At 55.7% G+C, this 14,706-nt stretch overlaps 1 protein-coding gene across 1 annotated transcript; it reads right to left on the bottom strand.

The window, feature by feature from the left end:
• Positions 1 to 3,297: 3,297 nt before the first annotated feature.
• TSPAN17 (tetraspanin 17) lies at positions 3,298 to 13,935 on the bottom strand. The gene is made up of 9 exons (XM_069589546.1): positions 13,571 to 13,935; positions 10,286 to 10,336; positions 10,049 to 10,195; positions 8,876 to 9,046; positions 6,639 to 6,764; positions 6,045 to 6,092; positions 5,441 to 5,557; positions 5,291 to 5,352; positions 3,298 to 4,842 (listed from the first exon to the last, which is right to left on the bottom strand). Exons 1-9 carry the CDS (start codon positions 13,655 to 13,657, stop codon positions 4,806 to 4,808), a joined length of 846 nt encoding a protein of 281 aa, XP_069445647.1. The 5' UTR covers positions 13,658 to 13,935; the 3' UTR covers positions 3,298 to 4,805.
• Positions 13,936 to 14,706: the final 771 nt, after the last annotated feature.

Genomic DNA, 14,706 nt, shown 5'->3' with positions numbered 1-14,706 from the left:
TTCACAGCACCAAGGGGCTAGCTGTGGGGCTTTCACACCTCTGATGGGCCGAGTTCCAGGCCCCAGATCTGTGGTAATGCAGCCTGCCCAGCCAGTGCCTGGGGCAAGGGGCAGAAATGAGGCCCCTGGGCACAGGAAGGGACCTGCTGGGGCCACCTCTGCAATCAGACCTGACTTAGGGCCACCCTCTGCTGCTGCCCTCATCCTCCTGTTTAGCGAATGGCGGCTGCTCCAGCTGGAAACTCAGGAGAGAGGGCCTGGCTGCCAGAGCCTCGAGGTGCAAAGCGCCCCAGAGCAGCAACAGCTTGACTGCCCACTATCCACGGACAGTCAAGGAAAGGGAGGGAGAGGCAGAACATGACTTATCCCTGCAGGGGGCATCCCCGAAGGTGAGAAAGGTAGCAGCTTTACATGCACAAGACGTGACTCTGTTCAAAACGCAGCACGGTGGGGGTGGGGCAGGGGTGGGGGTAGCCCAGTAGGATGGGGACAGGATCCTGCCACTTACACTCATAACCATGCTGAACATTTTCTACGAATGCATGATATGAGGACAAAATTTTTTAAATGCAAGTGATCCAGAGAGATCTATAGCTCACAGCTTCAATGTCACTGGAAGAGGAGGGGGGAACAGGATGGGGCACTAAGAAGACCTTCGTGTTATCCACATTTTAAGTAGTTGTTCAGTCGCTCAGTCGTGTCCGACTCTTTGCAACCCCATGGACTACAGCACGCCAGGCTTCCCTGTGCATCACCATCTCCCGGAGCTTGCTCAAACTCATGTCCATTGAGTCAGTGATGTCATCCAACCATCTCATTCTCTGTTGTCCCCTTCTCCTCCTGCCTTCAATCTTTCCCAGCATCAGGGTCTTTTCTAATGAGTTTTAAGTAGAATGGGTTCCTAATTTACCTGTCCTATCAAACTGATTTAAAAGTAATATAAAAAGTCATTGCTCCAACTTCCTGTCTCATTGAGGCTCCCTCTGGCCATCCCATTTATTGCTGAGTCCTGACCCACCCCCACACTCTCAGGGCCCCTCATATTTCCAACAACACTCACATCCTCTCCTGCGTGAGGGACTCACCACCAGGCCAATGCTCCATGGTCTTCTCTCCTCCTGGGGGGGGGTCTCCCTTCCTGGGCGGGATCTCCCTTGGGGCTGGGAGGGGGGACACACCAGCCTGTGCATGCAGCCATTCCAGTCCACTGCCTGTTTTTACATAGCTCCAGAGCTATATATATATAAAAGAATGGTTTTATGTTTTTTAATTGTTGAAAATCAAAAGAGGGATAGTATTTTGTGACACATTAAAATTATATGAAATTCAAATTTCAGTGTCCAGAAAATGTTATTTGAACATAGCCACGCTCATTTGTCTGTCTTGGCAAAAGCTGCTTTCTGCTATAAAGGCAGAGTTGAGTGATCGTATGACCTGGAAGCCTAAAACATTTACCATTTGGCCCTTTGCAGACAAATGCTGTTGATCCCAAGGTGCACCCACCACAGTGTCTGGCACACAGTAGGTGCTCAGTAAATCTGGCTGAATGAGTAATGGAGGTATATGTATTGGAGTATGTCAGTTGGACGTCCTGGAGAAAGTGACCCTCTTCCCAGCCCTGCCTAGCAGACATCACTGCCTGTGGAGACGGGAAGGTGGGCTAAGGTCTCCCTGAGCGACCACTGCACTGCGAGAGGCATCTGCGGAGAAGGAGGTGTCGCTGGCTCTAAGTCCTCGGAGAAGAAAGGACAGAGGGTGACAAGGTCCGGACTTGGCACCTACAGGGTGGGCTGCCGGGTGTCTGGAACGGGGCTTGGCTTTGCTTAGCCACACGGACCTCCCTCCAGGGACCCGCAGCAGACTCGGCTGCCTGGGTGGGCTGCACTTTGGCGCCCTCTGGTGGCTGCCTGGAGTGTATCCTTCCAAAGCAAGCGCCGGCCGCCCTCTGGAAGGGAAGGAACCCTGTTCACTGAGTCCCTAGCCCATCTGACCTCCTTGTCCAGATTCAAGGTCTCATTGGTCCAGGCTCAATCTGTCCCTCCAGTACTCCCCCTTCCTCCACAGACGAGGTAGGCTGATATCACAGGACGTCCTCCTGCTGAGTAGCTGGGTGAGCTGCTGGCAGCTTCTCCTTCGGTTAGACCAGGCAGGCCAAGGGCTCCTGAGGGACTCCCAGGTTGCCAGTCAACGCCCAACAGTCACCACGAGTGCCCCCGATAGACAGTGAGAGGGTGACTTTGGTCATGTCTCAGGGACCCACCTAGAGTGATGGGAACTGGGGTGCTTATAAAGCTTCCTTGTGTTTTCTACACACCAAGAGGCCCCATCTGGGTAAGGGCTCCTTAGTACAAGGAAATGAACTGTTCCAAGTTCTATTTTGGGGACAGGAAATTCATCTCTCGTGAGCCTGAAATGCCACGTGGAGTGATCCTCATGTGCTCATCACCACATACATGTTACATCACTAGCAACTGTTCCACCTGTCCCTGCCAAGAGACTGTGGGCTCCACGAGGGCAAGGGCAAGATGCTCCAGTGACCCCGGCCTCCAGCCTGAGTTGATGGATGGATGTCCTGTAGCAGAACTGAGCTTTGGGGAACTCTGGGTCCCCAGCCAAGGTCACACCCACCCCTTCCAGTCATTCCTATGCATCTCATTGGTCCTATTTCCAAATACATCCTCGTCCCACCACTTCCCTCTATCTGTGCCCTCTGACCTTCACCCACACTTCCCTCTCCAGCACACCAAGCTCCCTTATGCCAAACCCACCAGCTTCAGGGTCCCTAGGGCAACTGTTCCTCTGGAGCTTCCCAGAGATGGGACCCCTTCCACCAAATCAGAAGGTCCCTTCTCCCAGGCCCTCTAGCTACTCCTGTCTGACCATCACTCTTATTTTCTTCATAGCTTGTATGAAGAAAATGCTTGTTTATTCGTGCCTTCCCCACAAGAATGGAGCCCAAGGGCTAGGACTTCGCCCTTCTTTCTCCTCTGCATCCCCAGCACCTGCACGGAAGCTTAACTCAAGCTTGGGGAATGATGCCTTGCTGCCCCTACTATGACTGCAGGTGTCACTCGTGTGCATCAGAAAAGCAGGACAGTCTGGTGCAGACGTCCCATGAGAGGGCTCAGAGCTGGGTGCCTCCTCCAGCTGTGTGCTGCGTGACTCCCCGCACCTGCCCCGCCAGCCCTAGTTTCTTCATCAGGAAAAGAATCTCTACCTCACAGGGGGCGCTGTTGAGGTTTAAGGGGAAAATGAAAAGTGAAAGCTTTTGAAATTAAAAAAGCAAGACACGCACAATACTGTGAGTTGCATTTATTGTGGTACACTGGCATCTGCCAGGGACCCCGGACACTGTCCAGCTGGTGTCTGGGAGCCACAATGCTGGCTGCATACCCGATACCCTGCCCACCCAGAGGCAGCTCTCAGCATCCCTGGATGGCAGAGCAGCCAGGACTCCAGCGGATGACTGTCCCAGAGGGATCTGCAGTGTCACAGGCGCCACAGCTGTACATTTCGTTGGGCTTGCAGCATTTCAATTTTTTTCATTAGTTAACAACTTAAAAATAGGTCTATTTCACATAAAATCCTGAATTCCTGGCTTCTCTGGATATCTGACATTAGACCTGCATTCCCACTTTATAACAATTAGCCACAACTAAATGACAGTCACCAAGCTCAGACGGGGATCTATGCTCTGTGAGTCCCCACCATATTCCGTTGTATCTCAAGGTACATCATCAACTCAGTGGCCCAAATATTTCTCTGGTCACAAAGCAACGTCTCTCTGTGTTGTCTTCAGGGACAGTAGGAAAGTCAGTTGCACTGCAAAGGCCTCACAAGTCAAAGGCCTACTTCATTCATTTATATGACCTACGTGACTTTAAGAGCATCTGAGTTTTAGATCTATGAACTACCCACAGATCCCTTTGATCCACAAAGAGCACCCCCTGGATGGATGGGTGCAGCATTTATATGCCACACACCCCTTCATGCAGCTAAGAGGCAGAGCTGAGAGCAACAGTTAGACTTCCCAAGTCTGAACTCTTTTCAAAGATCTCAAGTTCCCTGAATTGGAAGCACTGGTAAGCAAGGTAGACACACCAGCCACTTGGCTGTACGAGAGTTTGCAGTGTTAAGTCGCCAGACCCAAGCAAAGCTGTGCTGGAGTGCCCTCTGGTGGTCATGAGGCAGCTCTGCAGGCCACCATTTGATTCCAAGTGAGACCCAGCATCAACCACCATGGGTCCCAAAGCAGGCTCCCTGCCAACCCTATGTGTGCCAAGTTTTTGACTTCCAATTATTTCCTTCCCCAAACCTTCCTGATCTCCATTCCACACCTCAGCCACTCTACTGGGCACTCATCTCAGTCTCCAGTGGGGTTGGACCCCACCCAAGTTGTGTGGCCTCTCCATTTTTCACATCCCTGTGCCTCACTCCAGGCTTGGCCAATGGCAGCCTCGAGGTGTTTCCAGGGGAAAACCCTACAGCAGAGGGGAGGTCAACCCCAGCCTACAGGGTGAGCAGCACCGGCCAGGCGGGTCTCTCAGAGAATAGGAAGCACGCGGGGGATGATGACGTCCCAAGAGCCGCTGGGGCCGGATGGCCAATCTTCACGGATCTGGACTTTCACATGAAATACACCATGTTTTAAAGGTTGGCTCAAATGTATATACTACCCAGACCAAGAAAATGCACTGGCGGAGTGGGTCTGGGCCAGGGCCCAGGGTGGAGAGCTCTGCCGAGGCCCTGCAGCTGACAGAACCTTCAGGATGCTGGGCTGAAGCCACTGGTTTTCAAGGATTTGTTTATTTGAGTAGTTTGTAGCCGTCATCATATTTGATCCTGAGAGGCAAGCAAGGGAGAGAAGATTCTTGGACCCATTTTAGAGTCTGAGACATTGAGGCTGAAGTGGGTTCCTGGAGGGGTCACTAGTGAAGAGAACTCTGAGATACGCGAGACTGAGTTCCAGGCAACAGCAGTCCCCAAGCCCATCCCACCTGGCCTGCCCCCTCCTAGCTGGGCCCTTCCTAGTCCCCTGGAGAGCCAACCACCCAACAGCAGCCCAGACGGCAGCTCCCTGTGACACCCACCCTCCGTACACACAGCTCCAGGACAGGCAGCCGGGTAGAGCCATGTGACTCTCCACGGGCGCACAGTGCAGTGGCCCGCAAGCCCCATGTGGGGTTCAGGTCCAAGCAGAAACACCTCCTGCAACCTTGCCCATTATGGGCAGAGTGGAGGGTCCCTGGGTCGGCCAGGCGAGTGGCCTTGGCCAGCGTGGCAGCCTCACCAGTTGGCCTTCACTGCCTTGATGTCGCTGACGAGGTTCTGGGCCAGGCAGATGCCAAAGATCTGGAAGACAGAGGGCAGGTGAGGGAAGGGCCACCGGGAGGGCAGACTGCCCGGGACAGAGTGAGGTTGTGCAGGGCCGTAGTGGTACCTGGAGAAGGGCGATGCCCACAAAGACCCCTGCCACAACAATCAGGTTGTCCTGCAGCCACTTTTCAAACTGGCCCACGCAGCCTTTGGTGTGGATGAAGCCCTGCTGCTCCAGCTCCTGGGGACAAACGGGCACCAGGCTCGGCTCGGCCCACCCACAGCCACCAGGGGCCCCACGTCAGTCCGGCGTACCAAGCTCAGCCTGGCCCAGGGCCTTATACCTTAGTGCCTGCCACCTGGAGCCCCACCAAAGGGCCTTCTCCTCCCTGGGGTCTCAGCACAGACAGCTTCTCCTCTGAGGCCTTCCCTGACTGCCCTGCCCCAACCCCATTACCTCCCTGCTTTTAGCTTCTTCCTAGTACTTAGGTGAATCTGTCACACTGCTATTCATATTTCGTTATCCCTGTCTTCCTGTTTTCCTCCTCTACAGGAGTTCACTGCCTTGGGTTCGGCATTATCAAGACCTCTGTGCCTCCTGGGACTCTGCACTCCCTCCTCCCCAACCCCCGCCCCCGGAATCCTTGAGGCCTTTTGGCATGTATGAGGGGCCCCCTTCTTATCCGAATCCCCCCAGTTGCCCTCAGCCCTGTCCCCACCCCTCTCACCAGTTTGAGCCGGACGTCGTAGCCACACTGAGTGTTGAGGACATCCTCCTGAGGAGAAACATGCCAGGGAGCAACTCGGTAGGGGCACCCATGAGGCCTCAGGGGAAGCGGATGGAACCATGGATTCCGCCACAGCCGCTGCTCCTCAAGGGAAGCTGGCTAGGACCCCAGCACCTCTCCCTGTCGCCAAGGCGCGTGGCCACAACGCCAGCTTGAACGGCTTCCTTTTTAGGAGCCCTGCCTGCCCATGTGTTATAAGAATGGGAAGACACCTGGCCCTCAGTGTCCCTGTGCCCTGTGACTGGAGGGATGTCACCGCAAGAAACTTCTGCTCTTAAAGAAAACCATGAACGTTTCAGAACCCCTACCCCTGCCACCCCAGCATGGTGGGCCAAGAGAAGCAGTCCCCATCCAGCAGGCCTCAACGCCACCCACCAACACAAACTCCCCAGCCCAGCAGGGCTACTACTACACGTAAGAGGGCTTGCCCGACATCGGTGGCCCCCAGAGCAGGGCTGAGGCGAGGTCAGGGGTGGGCTGGTTCCAGACTGTGCCTGCGCGCTGAGGCCCCGCCCCTCGCCAAGGCGCACTCACCGCCGGGTCCCTGACGCAGCAGGAGAAGGGCACCCCGCAGCGCTCCCGGCTGGGGTTCAAGTCAGTGCAGTTGAAGTAGATATTGAGGTTCCAGTCGTTGGGCCCGCGGGCTCCGCAGCAAGACCACTAGTGGGTGGGAGGAGAGCCCGGATGAGCCAGGCCCACCCCAGGAGCCCCATCCTGCCTAGGGACAGGCCCAGGCTGGCTGCCAGTGGCCTGGAGACAGCCAGTCAGGTGGGAACTTCCCCACAGACAGGTCAAGCCTGGGCCCAGGGCCATCAGAGCAGCTCGAGGCTCCTGACCGGGTTGATGGGGGCTGGGGGTAGTGGGAAGGGTCTCCTGAGCCTGTACCCCAGCCCGAGGGAGGCCGAGCAAAGGGAGTGGGCGAGGACGGTGGCCCAAGGACTGTGGCTTCCTCTAGTCCACCTTGAGGGTTGGGAGTTTCAATAAACCCTGCAGAGAGGCTGAAGGCCCCTATCTGTGCCTGGTCTCCCCACACTTGTCCCACGATTTTTACGAAAGACCTTCTCTTTGCCTCTCTCCAGGGACAGGAGAGCAATCCTGCCACCCTCATGACCATGCCCTATCCCACTTCATGGGTGCTATCGTGGGCACCTATATCCCCATGACCCCTACCCAAGACAATGGACTGCTTCCTTAGGCGGGGCTGCAATGAAGCAAGCAGCTCACAATCTAGTGGGGAGACAGGCAGCCTTAACTCACTGACACAGCCCAGGCTGGCAAATAGCTGGCCCTCAAGGGACCAGCTCGGTGGCAGACACCGGTAGGCCCTGTGGACTGAAGAGGGGGAGTGAGGCACAGCCATGCAGCTCTGCCTCCCTCCTCTCTGCTCAGCACCTCTGCTCCTGCTGGAGAACACTGGCTCCTCTCATCACATCCCTGCTCCTTCTCCTCCCCCAGGGCCAGCCCCTAGAGGCCTTCTCCTTCTCCGTGCTTCCCCATTTCAGCCTTTACCACAATTTATAACGCTACACACACACACACACACACACACACACACACGTTTGTTTCTTTTGCTTGTTTATCATCTGTCTGTTCCCCCAAATCACCATCTGCACAAAGACAGGTCCCTAGCTCTTTCTCCAGAGAAGGCAATGGCACCCCACTCCAGTACTCTTGCCTGGAAAACCCCATGGACGGAGGAGCCTGGTAGGCTGCAGTCCATGGGGTCGTGAAGAGTCAGACACAACTGAGTGACTTCACTTTCACTTTTCACTTTCATGCACTGGAGAAGGAAATGGCAACCCACTTCAGTGTTCTTGCCTGGAGAATCTCAGGGATGGCAGAGCCTGGTGGGCTGCCATCTATGGGGTCACACAGAGTTGGACATAACTGAAGCGACTTAGCACCAGCAGCAGCAGCAGCTCTTTTTCACCCCTGAATCCCCAGCACCTAGCTCAGGACCCAGCACACAGTTGGTCCATCACGATTCTGCGTTAAATGAACAAATAAATCACATCCTAACCACCTGGCTCTTCGTTTACTTCTGCCCTGGGTTGAGAGCTCCTCAAAACAGGCACCAGCTCTGGTTCACCTCTGGATCCCAGAGTTCTTGGGGTGGATGGCATCAAAAGAGCATGACTGTTGAAGTGGGTACGACTATGAGTGTGTGTGACTAAGTGTGTGAGTGGGTGAGAATGTGCAGGCGGAAGGTGTCTAGGATTTCTTGAACTCTTCACTGACTGCTTCTTCATGGGGGTTAGGTTTGCAAGCTTAAGGGCAGAGCTTCTGGGCAGTGGGGTGGGTCTCAAACCTGAATAAGTTCAGAGGCCAAACAAATAATATAAATGAGAGAGGAGGGCCAACAGGTATAATAAAAGAGAGTGACGGGGATGGTAGCAGAGAACCTCTTTACCGGCAAAGGGGCAATGGCAATGCAGCCCCGGTTGATACTGTGCGCCCAGCTTAGTAGAAGAAGAAATCTATATTTTCATGCCACATTTCTTCCTTCAAGTGTGTCCTAAGCCCGGCCTAGGAGCTACCAGTTTGAAGCCTCTGGCCTTTGCTCCCCAACCCTGTGTCCATGCAGGGTTAGGCACCTGGAGATCACCAAGGGCTGACTTCCTTTCAGAGAGGGGGACACCTGGCTCTCTTCCTTGGGTCTTGCCTGGCCTGGTAGGCAAGGGAATGGTCCCAGCACACAGGGAACTTGCTCCTCCGTTCATCTGCCTGGCAGGTGCCTCCTGTATGTAGCTGGAGCTGGATGTCGGACTTACGTATTCCTGAGCAAAGTCAATGAGGTTCTGGAGGTCAATGTCGTCCCGATAGGCCTTGACATTGTTGTTGATGAAGAGGTTGAGCTGGTCTCGAATCCAGTCCTTGAAGACGAAGGCCAGGATCCCTGTTGCCAGCTCCAGGAAGAAGATGAGGCCAAGAAACACGGAGAACTGGTGGCGGGCAGACAGACAGACCGTGGGGGTAAGAGATACAGGGATAGGGGTTGCCACTGAGTGCAGTTTCAACCTCCCTCATCCTGACTCAAGGCAGCCCAGAGTCTCCACCTTTTACCATATTAGTATTGATTTACAATGAAAAAAGTTACCGCTGTTCTGACCTACTCTATTGTCTTTGAGAAGCCACCCTCCACACACAACTCCAGTTCCTTTGGTTCCGGAGGAGCCACTTCCATATAGAGGACTAGGCACGCATCAAGAGCCCACCAATCAGAGCACTAACTCCCCTGGGGCCACAGGGATTGGTCCAGAGGTGGCCAATCAGGATTAAGGAGATGCAATTAAAGAACTTTCGCAGAATGGCTGGGAAAGGAGAGACTCAGCCTCCAGCATAGGCTTGAAGCCAGTACCCCGCACCACTCCCCTCCCGCCCGCCCGATTCCTGGACGTCTTTCCACCCCAAGGGGTCTGGAGCCAACCCAAAGGCACAGAGCTGAGGAAACAGAGAGGCTAGGCCAAGTGACACTGTGCTGGCCCCTGGATCCAAAGGCGCTGGCAGCTAACACACCCCTGCGTTTTCCTAATGGCCATTTTCGCTTAGGGCCCAGGCCACTAGGTGTCGGTCACCTAAAACAGCTGCTGCTGCTGCTTAGTCACTTCAGTCGTGTTCGACTCTGCGACCCTCAGGGACTGCAGCCTTCCAGGCTCCTCTGTCCATGGGATTCTCCAGACAAGAATACTGGAGGGGGTTGCCATGCCCTCCTCCAGGGGATCTTCCCTAGCCAGGGATTGAACTCGGGGCTTCTTTACCGCTGAGCCACCAGGGAAGCCCCACTTACAACAGAGGATCCTATAAATGTATTAACCATACAAATCTGGTGACCACTGTTAAAATTACACAATAATAAAACTACCATTACTAAGCATGAACTATATATAAGAAGTGGGTGGGAGGAGGTTGGGGTCCCCAGTGAATCCAGGTGGGAGGGCACTCACAAATTTGAGCAGGAAGGTGTTCTCCCGGAGGGCCCCAATGCAGCCGGCAAAGCCCAGCACAGACATGATGCCTCCAGCCACCACAAACAGCCACACAGGGTCAAGGCCTCCCAGATCTGTCAGTGCCGAGATGTTGGAGAGAACGCCCTGTGCAGGGGGAACAGAGGCAGGTGGTGGGGACTGGCCATCCCACCATCTCAGCCCATAGTAGCCCTGCACCACATCCCGCTGCCTTACCTTCTCACTCCAGGCCCAGAGACCGATGGCCAGGAACAGGGCCCCCAGCACCTGCAAGAACAGCAGCAAAGAGCTGAAGGCACCAGTATGCTTTCCCATCCCAGCAGAGGCCCCTCCCTGCTGGTGCTCATGCTCTTCAGGAAGCCACAGGGAGAGACAGAAAGAGAGGAAAGCACTGTAAATGGGATCCAGGGTCTTTTCCATCTGTCGAAGACTGCATCTCAGTGTTTCTTCCCACAGGGCACAGCTTGGAACACTGAACCCTCCCCAGCCCTAAGAAGGGATCCCTCTTGGAACTTCAGAATTGGAGCAGAGGAAGGCCAAAACAGTCCCACCAAGCAACAGTGACTGGTTCCTGAGCCTCTTCCCTCACCTCAGGCCTATGGTAGGGTTCCAGGCTCCTGGCATCCTCTCCAGTATCCTCCCAAGTCTGGTCCTCCTGCTTCCCTGCAATTCTGTGACTGCCACTCTACTCCCGTCCCACCTTTCCAGCCTCCATCTGCCAGAGTACATCTTGGCAGCTCACAGCCAAAGACCTCTGAATGACCAGGAATCCCAGTGAAGAGCTGGATCCGCAGGGGGGCCCTGGGCTAGACCTCCTAAACACCACCCACCACCCGACCTCATCTCCGTGCTAGGACAACCCGGGATATTCAGAGCAGCTGCCTGAACCCGAGCAGGACATCTAGTCTCAGAGGGAGAGTGCCCCTCCTGCCCAAGTGAGGCCACGACCCTACCTCTTCAGACCTCTGTCTCCCACTTGCTTTCTCTACAGGCTCCCTCCCCGCCTCAGCACAGAGCCTCAGCCAAATCCCCCCCGGCCAGCCACCTTTTGCACCCACCCCTTTCTGACCCCAGGCTCCTCTCACTGCTGTACTGGTTTTCCAGAAATACTTTTCCTTCCCTCCCCCACACTGGATCTGGGATGTGAAACCAAACCTCACTTCTCCTGCCTCATCCCATCTGACCCGCCCATGGCCTTTAGACAGGTGAATGATTACTACTTTCTCTTTTTCGAACCTCCCCACGGCTAACGCAATGCCATTCCTCCTCCAGCCCTTTCTCAGCCTCCCTCCTACAAGGCTCTGCTTCAGTGGTGCCAGGCACAAGGCCAACCCCTCCTCCACCAGGTTCCAACCTCAACCTCCAACCTACCCTTCTTCTTCTCAAACTCATCTTTCACCTCATCATGACACTGGCAATCTCCCAATCTCCACGCAAACCTCTCTCTGGCTCTAGAGCCCTTAGTCCACCTGCCTGCTGCAAAAGCCTCTGAGTGCCAGGCTCCATGTCATGCACCGAAATACATCAGTGAAAAGGGCACATGAGCTCTCAGCCTTCATGGAGTTTACACTCCAGTGGGGGAAACCCACAGTGAGCAAACAAGGTAGTTTCAGATACCAACAGAGCCTTTAAAGAAAATCAAACAGGGTGATGTGATGGGAAGTGATAGGGTGGTGGTGGTGGTGGCGGAGCATGTTTCAGTTAGGGAGCATGGTGACATTTTAGCTGAGGCCTGAATGATGAAACAGGGCATTGAAAAGAAAACAATTTCAGGCAGTACTGAATTCTAGGTAGAAGTACTGAATTTCAGGCGGAAGTACTGAATTTCGGGCGGAAGTACTGGCAAAGGCCCAGAGGTAAGATCATGGTTGGTGGTGCACGGGACAAACTGAAGACATCAAGCCAGACACCGCAGGGTGCTCTGGGCCAGTCCTGTCAACTCAGCCTGATAACCTCCCCTGAAACCTTCCTCACCTCGTCCACCCGCCATCACCCCTCCTTTGCCCTAGCCTGCCTCCCTGGTCTCCTTGCCCATGGCAGTCAGGCAGATCTGCCTCTAATACAGAAACTAAAACAAATCCATCCCCACTGCCCTCAGCATGAAACTCAAACTCTGCCCCAGCCCTGGGGCCTTTCACACTTTCTGTCCCATCCTGGGGAACCCTGGAACAAGCCTGGGTCTCTCATGTCTCGCTCCCCCCACCCCCACCGCCGCTGACATCTGGCGGCTCCCTCTGCTCAGTGCTCAGCCTCACCTCCACCTACTGCCCACTGAGCTGCCACCGTGGCTCTGCACTTCCTGGCTGTGTGACTCTGGGTTACATGACTTAACCTCTCTGTGCCTCTTCCTTCACCTATAAAATGTAGATATAATTAAAGTGACTGGGAGAATACAGTAAGTTATAACTCATGTCATCTGCCTAACAGCCCTGAGGAGCAGGCTTCATCATCCCCCACTCCCTGTTAGGGAAGCTGAAGCCCAGAGAGAAGTGACTTGCCCACTGTCTCACAGCTAGGCCCGAGACAACTAGAGCCCCAGACTTTCCCACCAGACCAGCTCTCTGCACATGGCCCACACTCTTGAGGCTGTGGCACTGCAGGGGCCAAAGGACACCCACACTGCCGGAGCAGCTTGTGGGCAGAGGGCAGTGCCACTGATTCCTGCTAAACAAAACTGAGTGGGCCTGACATTCTGACCAAGGCGTCAGGAGTAGAGGCTGAAGAGTCAGCAAGTAGCCTTGGAGAGATGGGATGGGGGAGGGAGAAGGGAAAGATGACTTGGCAACCCTCCACCCTGGGAGGGGCACCAGCAGTTCCCTTCTCCAGACAGGGACAGCCTGGCCCTGACACCTCCCTTTGCTCAGCTGTGGAATGCTGAATTCTGTTCCCCAAGGCCAGCTCTCCTGGCCTTTCATTAGGGAATATCCCCTTGTCCTCAGCTGAGAACTAGGGCGACTGTCCTCCTTGCCTGCAAGCCTCTTAGTTTGTGGGTGGGAGTTTTACCTATTCCCGCGCCCCTCGCCCCCCCACCTCTTTATAAGGGCTTAAGGCGAAGCGGTAGGCCCAGGTACTGGAGCGGTAAGAGGGCTGGAGAGGGAATCCAGCCCTTCGCGGAGGCTTTCCTCCCTATCGGCAAAACCAGAGGTGGGGCTCCCTGGACCCCTTACACCTCAGGGTAAGAGAGGGAGAGCACCCGCACCAAGCAGGGCCGCGGGGTCTTCACCGAAACACCTCCCATTTCTCCGCTGAGCCCTGAAAAGACCCCGGAAGACTACCCCTCCGCATCCTACTACCGCAGTGGCTGGGACCCGCTCCCTGCAATCCGGGCCTCTCTAATTCCCTCAGGTGCTCCAGAGGGTGGGCGTGGAGGTGGGAAGGGGAGGAAGAAGTTAGGGGACGGTCCCAAGGCCTTGTGGCAAAGAGTGTCTCCCCCTAGTAGGGGACTGAGCCTCCTCCTTCCGCCACCCCCAGCACAGGGCCCAGAACCCACCCCGCGCTCACCCAGAAGACGATGTTGAAGCCAAACAGGAAGTATTTCCCGCAGCAGCCGACCTCGGGTTCCTGGAAGTGCTGGTGCTTGCCGGGCATCGTGAGTGGCCGCACGCCGGCCCGGCAACCGGGCCCGGAGGCTGGGCCCGGCCCTCCGCGGGCCGCCCTGGGCTAGAGCCGCCCGGGGCCTAGCCCGGCGGCTGCGGCTTCACGGCCGCGGCCACACAGAGAGCCCGTCGGGCCCCGCCCGCCCCGTAGGGACCGCCCCCAGCGCTCGAACAATCCCCGCTCGGTCCACTCAGAGCCCCTCCTCTATGCCTGATTCCGCCCCGCCCTAGGCTCCGCCCCAAGCCCCACTCAGTGCCCTTTGGAGCCCCGCCTCTGGGTCTGTCTCCGCCCCCTCCCGACTGTTCCCCTCCGGGCCCCGCCCCCATACAGGCACACCACCCCAAGTCCGGGCCCCTCCCCACTGCCCGACTCAGCCCCCTGGGAGCCCCGCCTCTAGGCCTGACTCTGCCCCTTACGCTGGCTGCTGCTGCGTCCTTCGGACCCACCTCAGATGCTTGCTGAAAGCTCCGCAAGTCACAGGCACTAAAGACCCCCAGTTCCCCCCACACCGCAAGGATCAGTACCAGCGCCACCCCAACCCCCGGCCTTGCGGTCGGTGCCCATCCCTGAAAAGAAGTAACGACCACGTTGGTGAGCGAACAGAGAATAGTTATATGGATGGTGTTTTTTAGCACACGTGGAGGACGTTTTATTACAGGGGAGTCGAATCAGAAGTGCTTTTCACTCGGAAATTCAGTTCAGTCTGTACTGGTTCAAACTCAGACGGGATGACACCTGGGTCTTGTGAGAGCTGCGCCTGCTCCTCCCTGCCCCTTCAGTTTCGCTGGGGGGCATATACCTCAGTCCCCAGTTCAAACCCCTTTGGTGGTTGAAGCACCGCCCCGCACCGTCTAACCCCTCTTCCCCATACCAGCGTCTACCTTGATCAGGCTCCTTGTTACTGAAGGGAGTCTCACATGAGCCCTCTCAAGGCAAGACTGGAGCAGACCAAGGTTTAGGGGGGCGAATTTTAGAGTCCTCTTTAAAAATAATTCCAACTTTGGGCTTCCCTGCTGGCTCAGTGATGTCCTCCTGCCAAT

The sequence above is a fragment of the Ovis canadensis genome, chromosome 5 (genome assembly GCF_042477335.2).
Source record: "Ovis canadensis isolate MfBH-ARS-UI-01 breed Bighorn chromosome 5, ARS-UI_OviCan_v2, whole genome shotgun sequence".
NCBI classification, from domain to species: Eukaryota; Metazoa; Chordata; class Mammalia; order Artiodactyla; family Bovidae; genus Ovis; species Ovis canadensis.
Note: the sequence above shows the minus strand (reverse complement) of the source record. Positions and strands in the feature narration are given on the sequence as shown.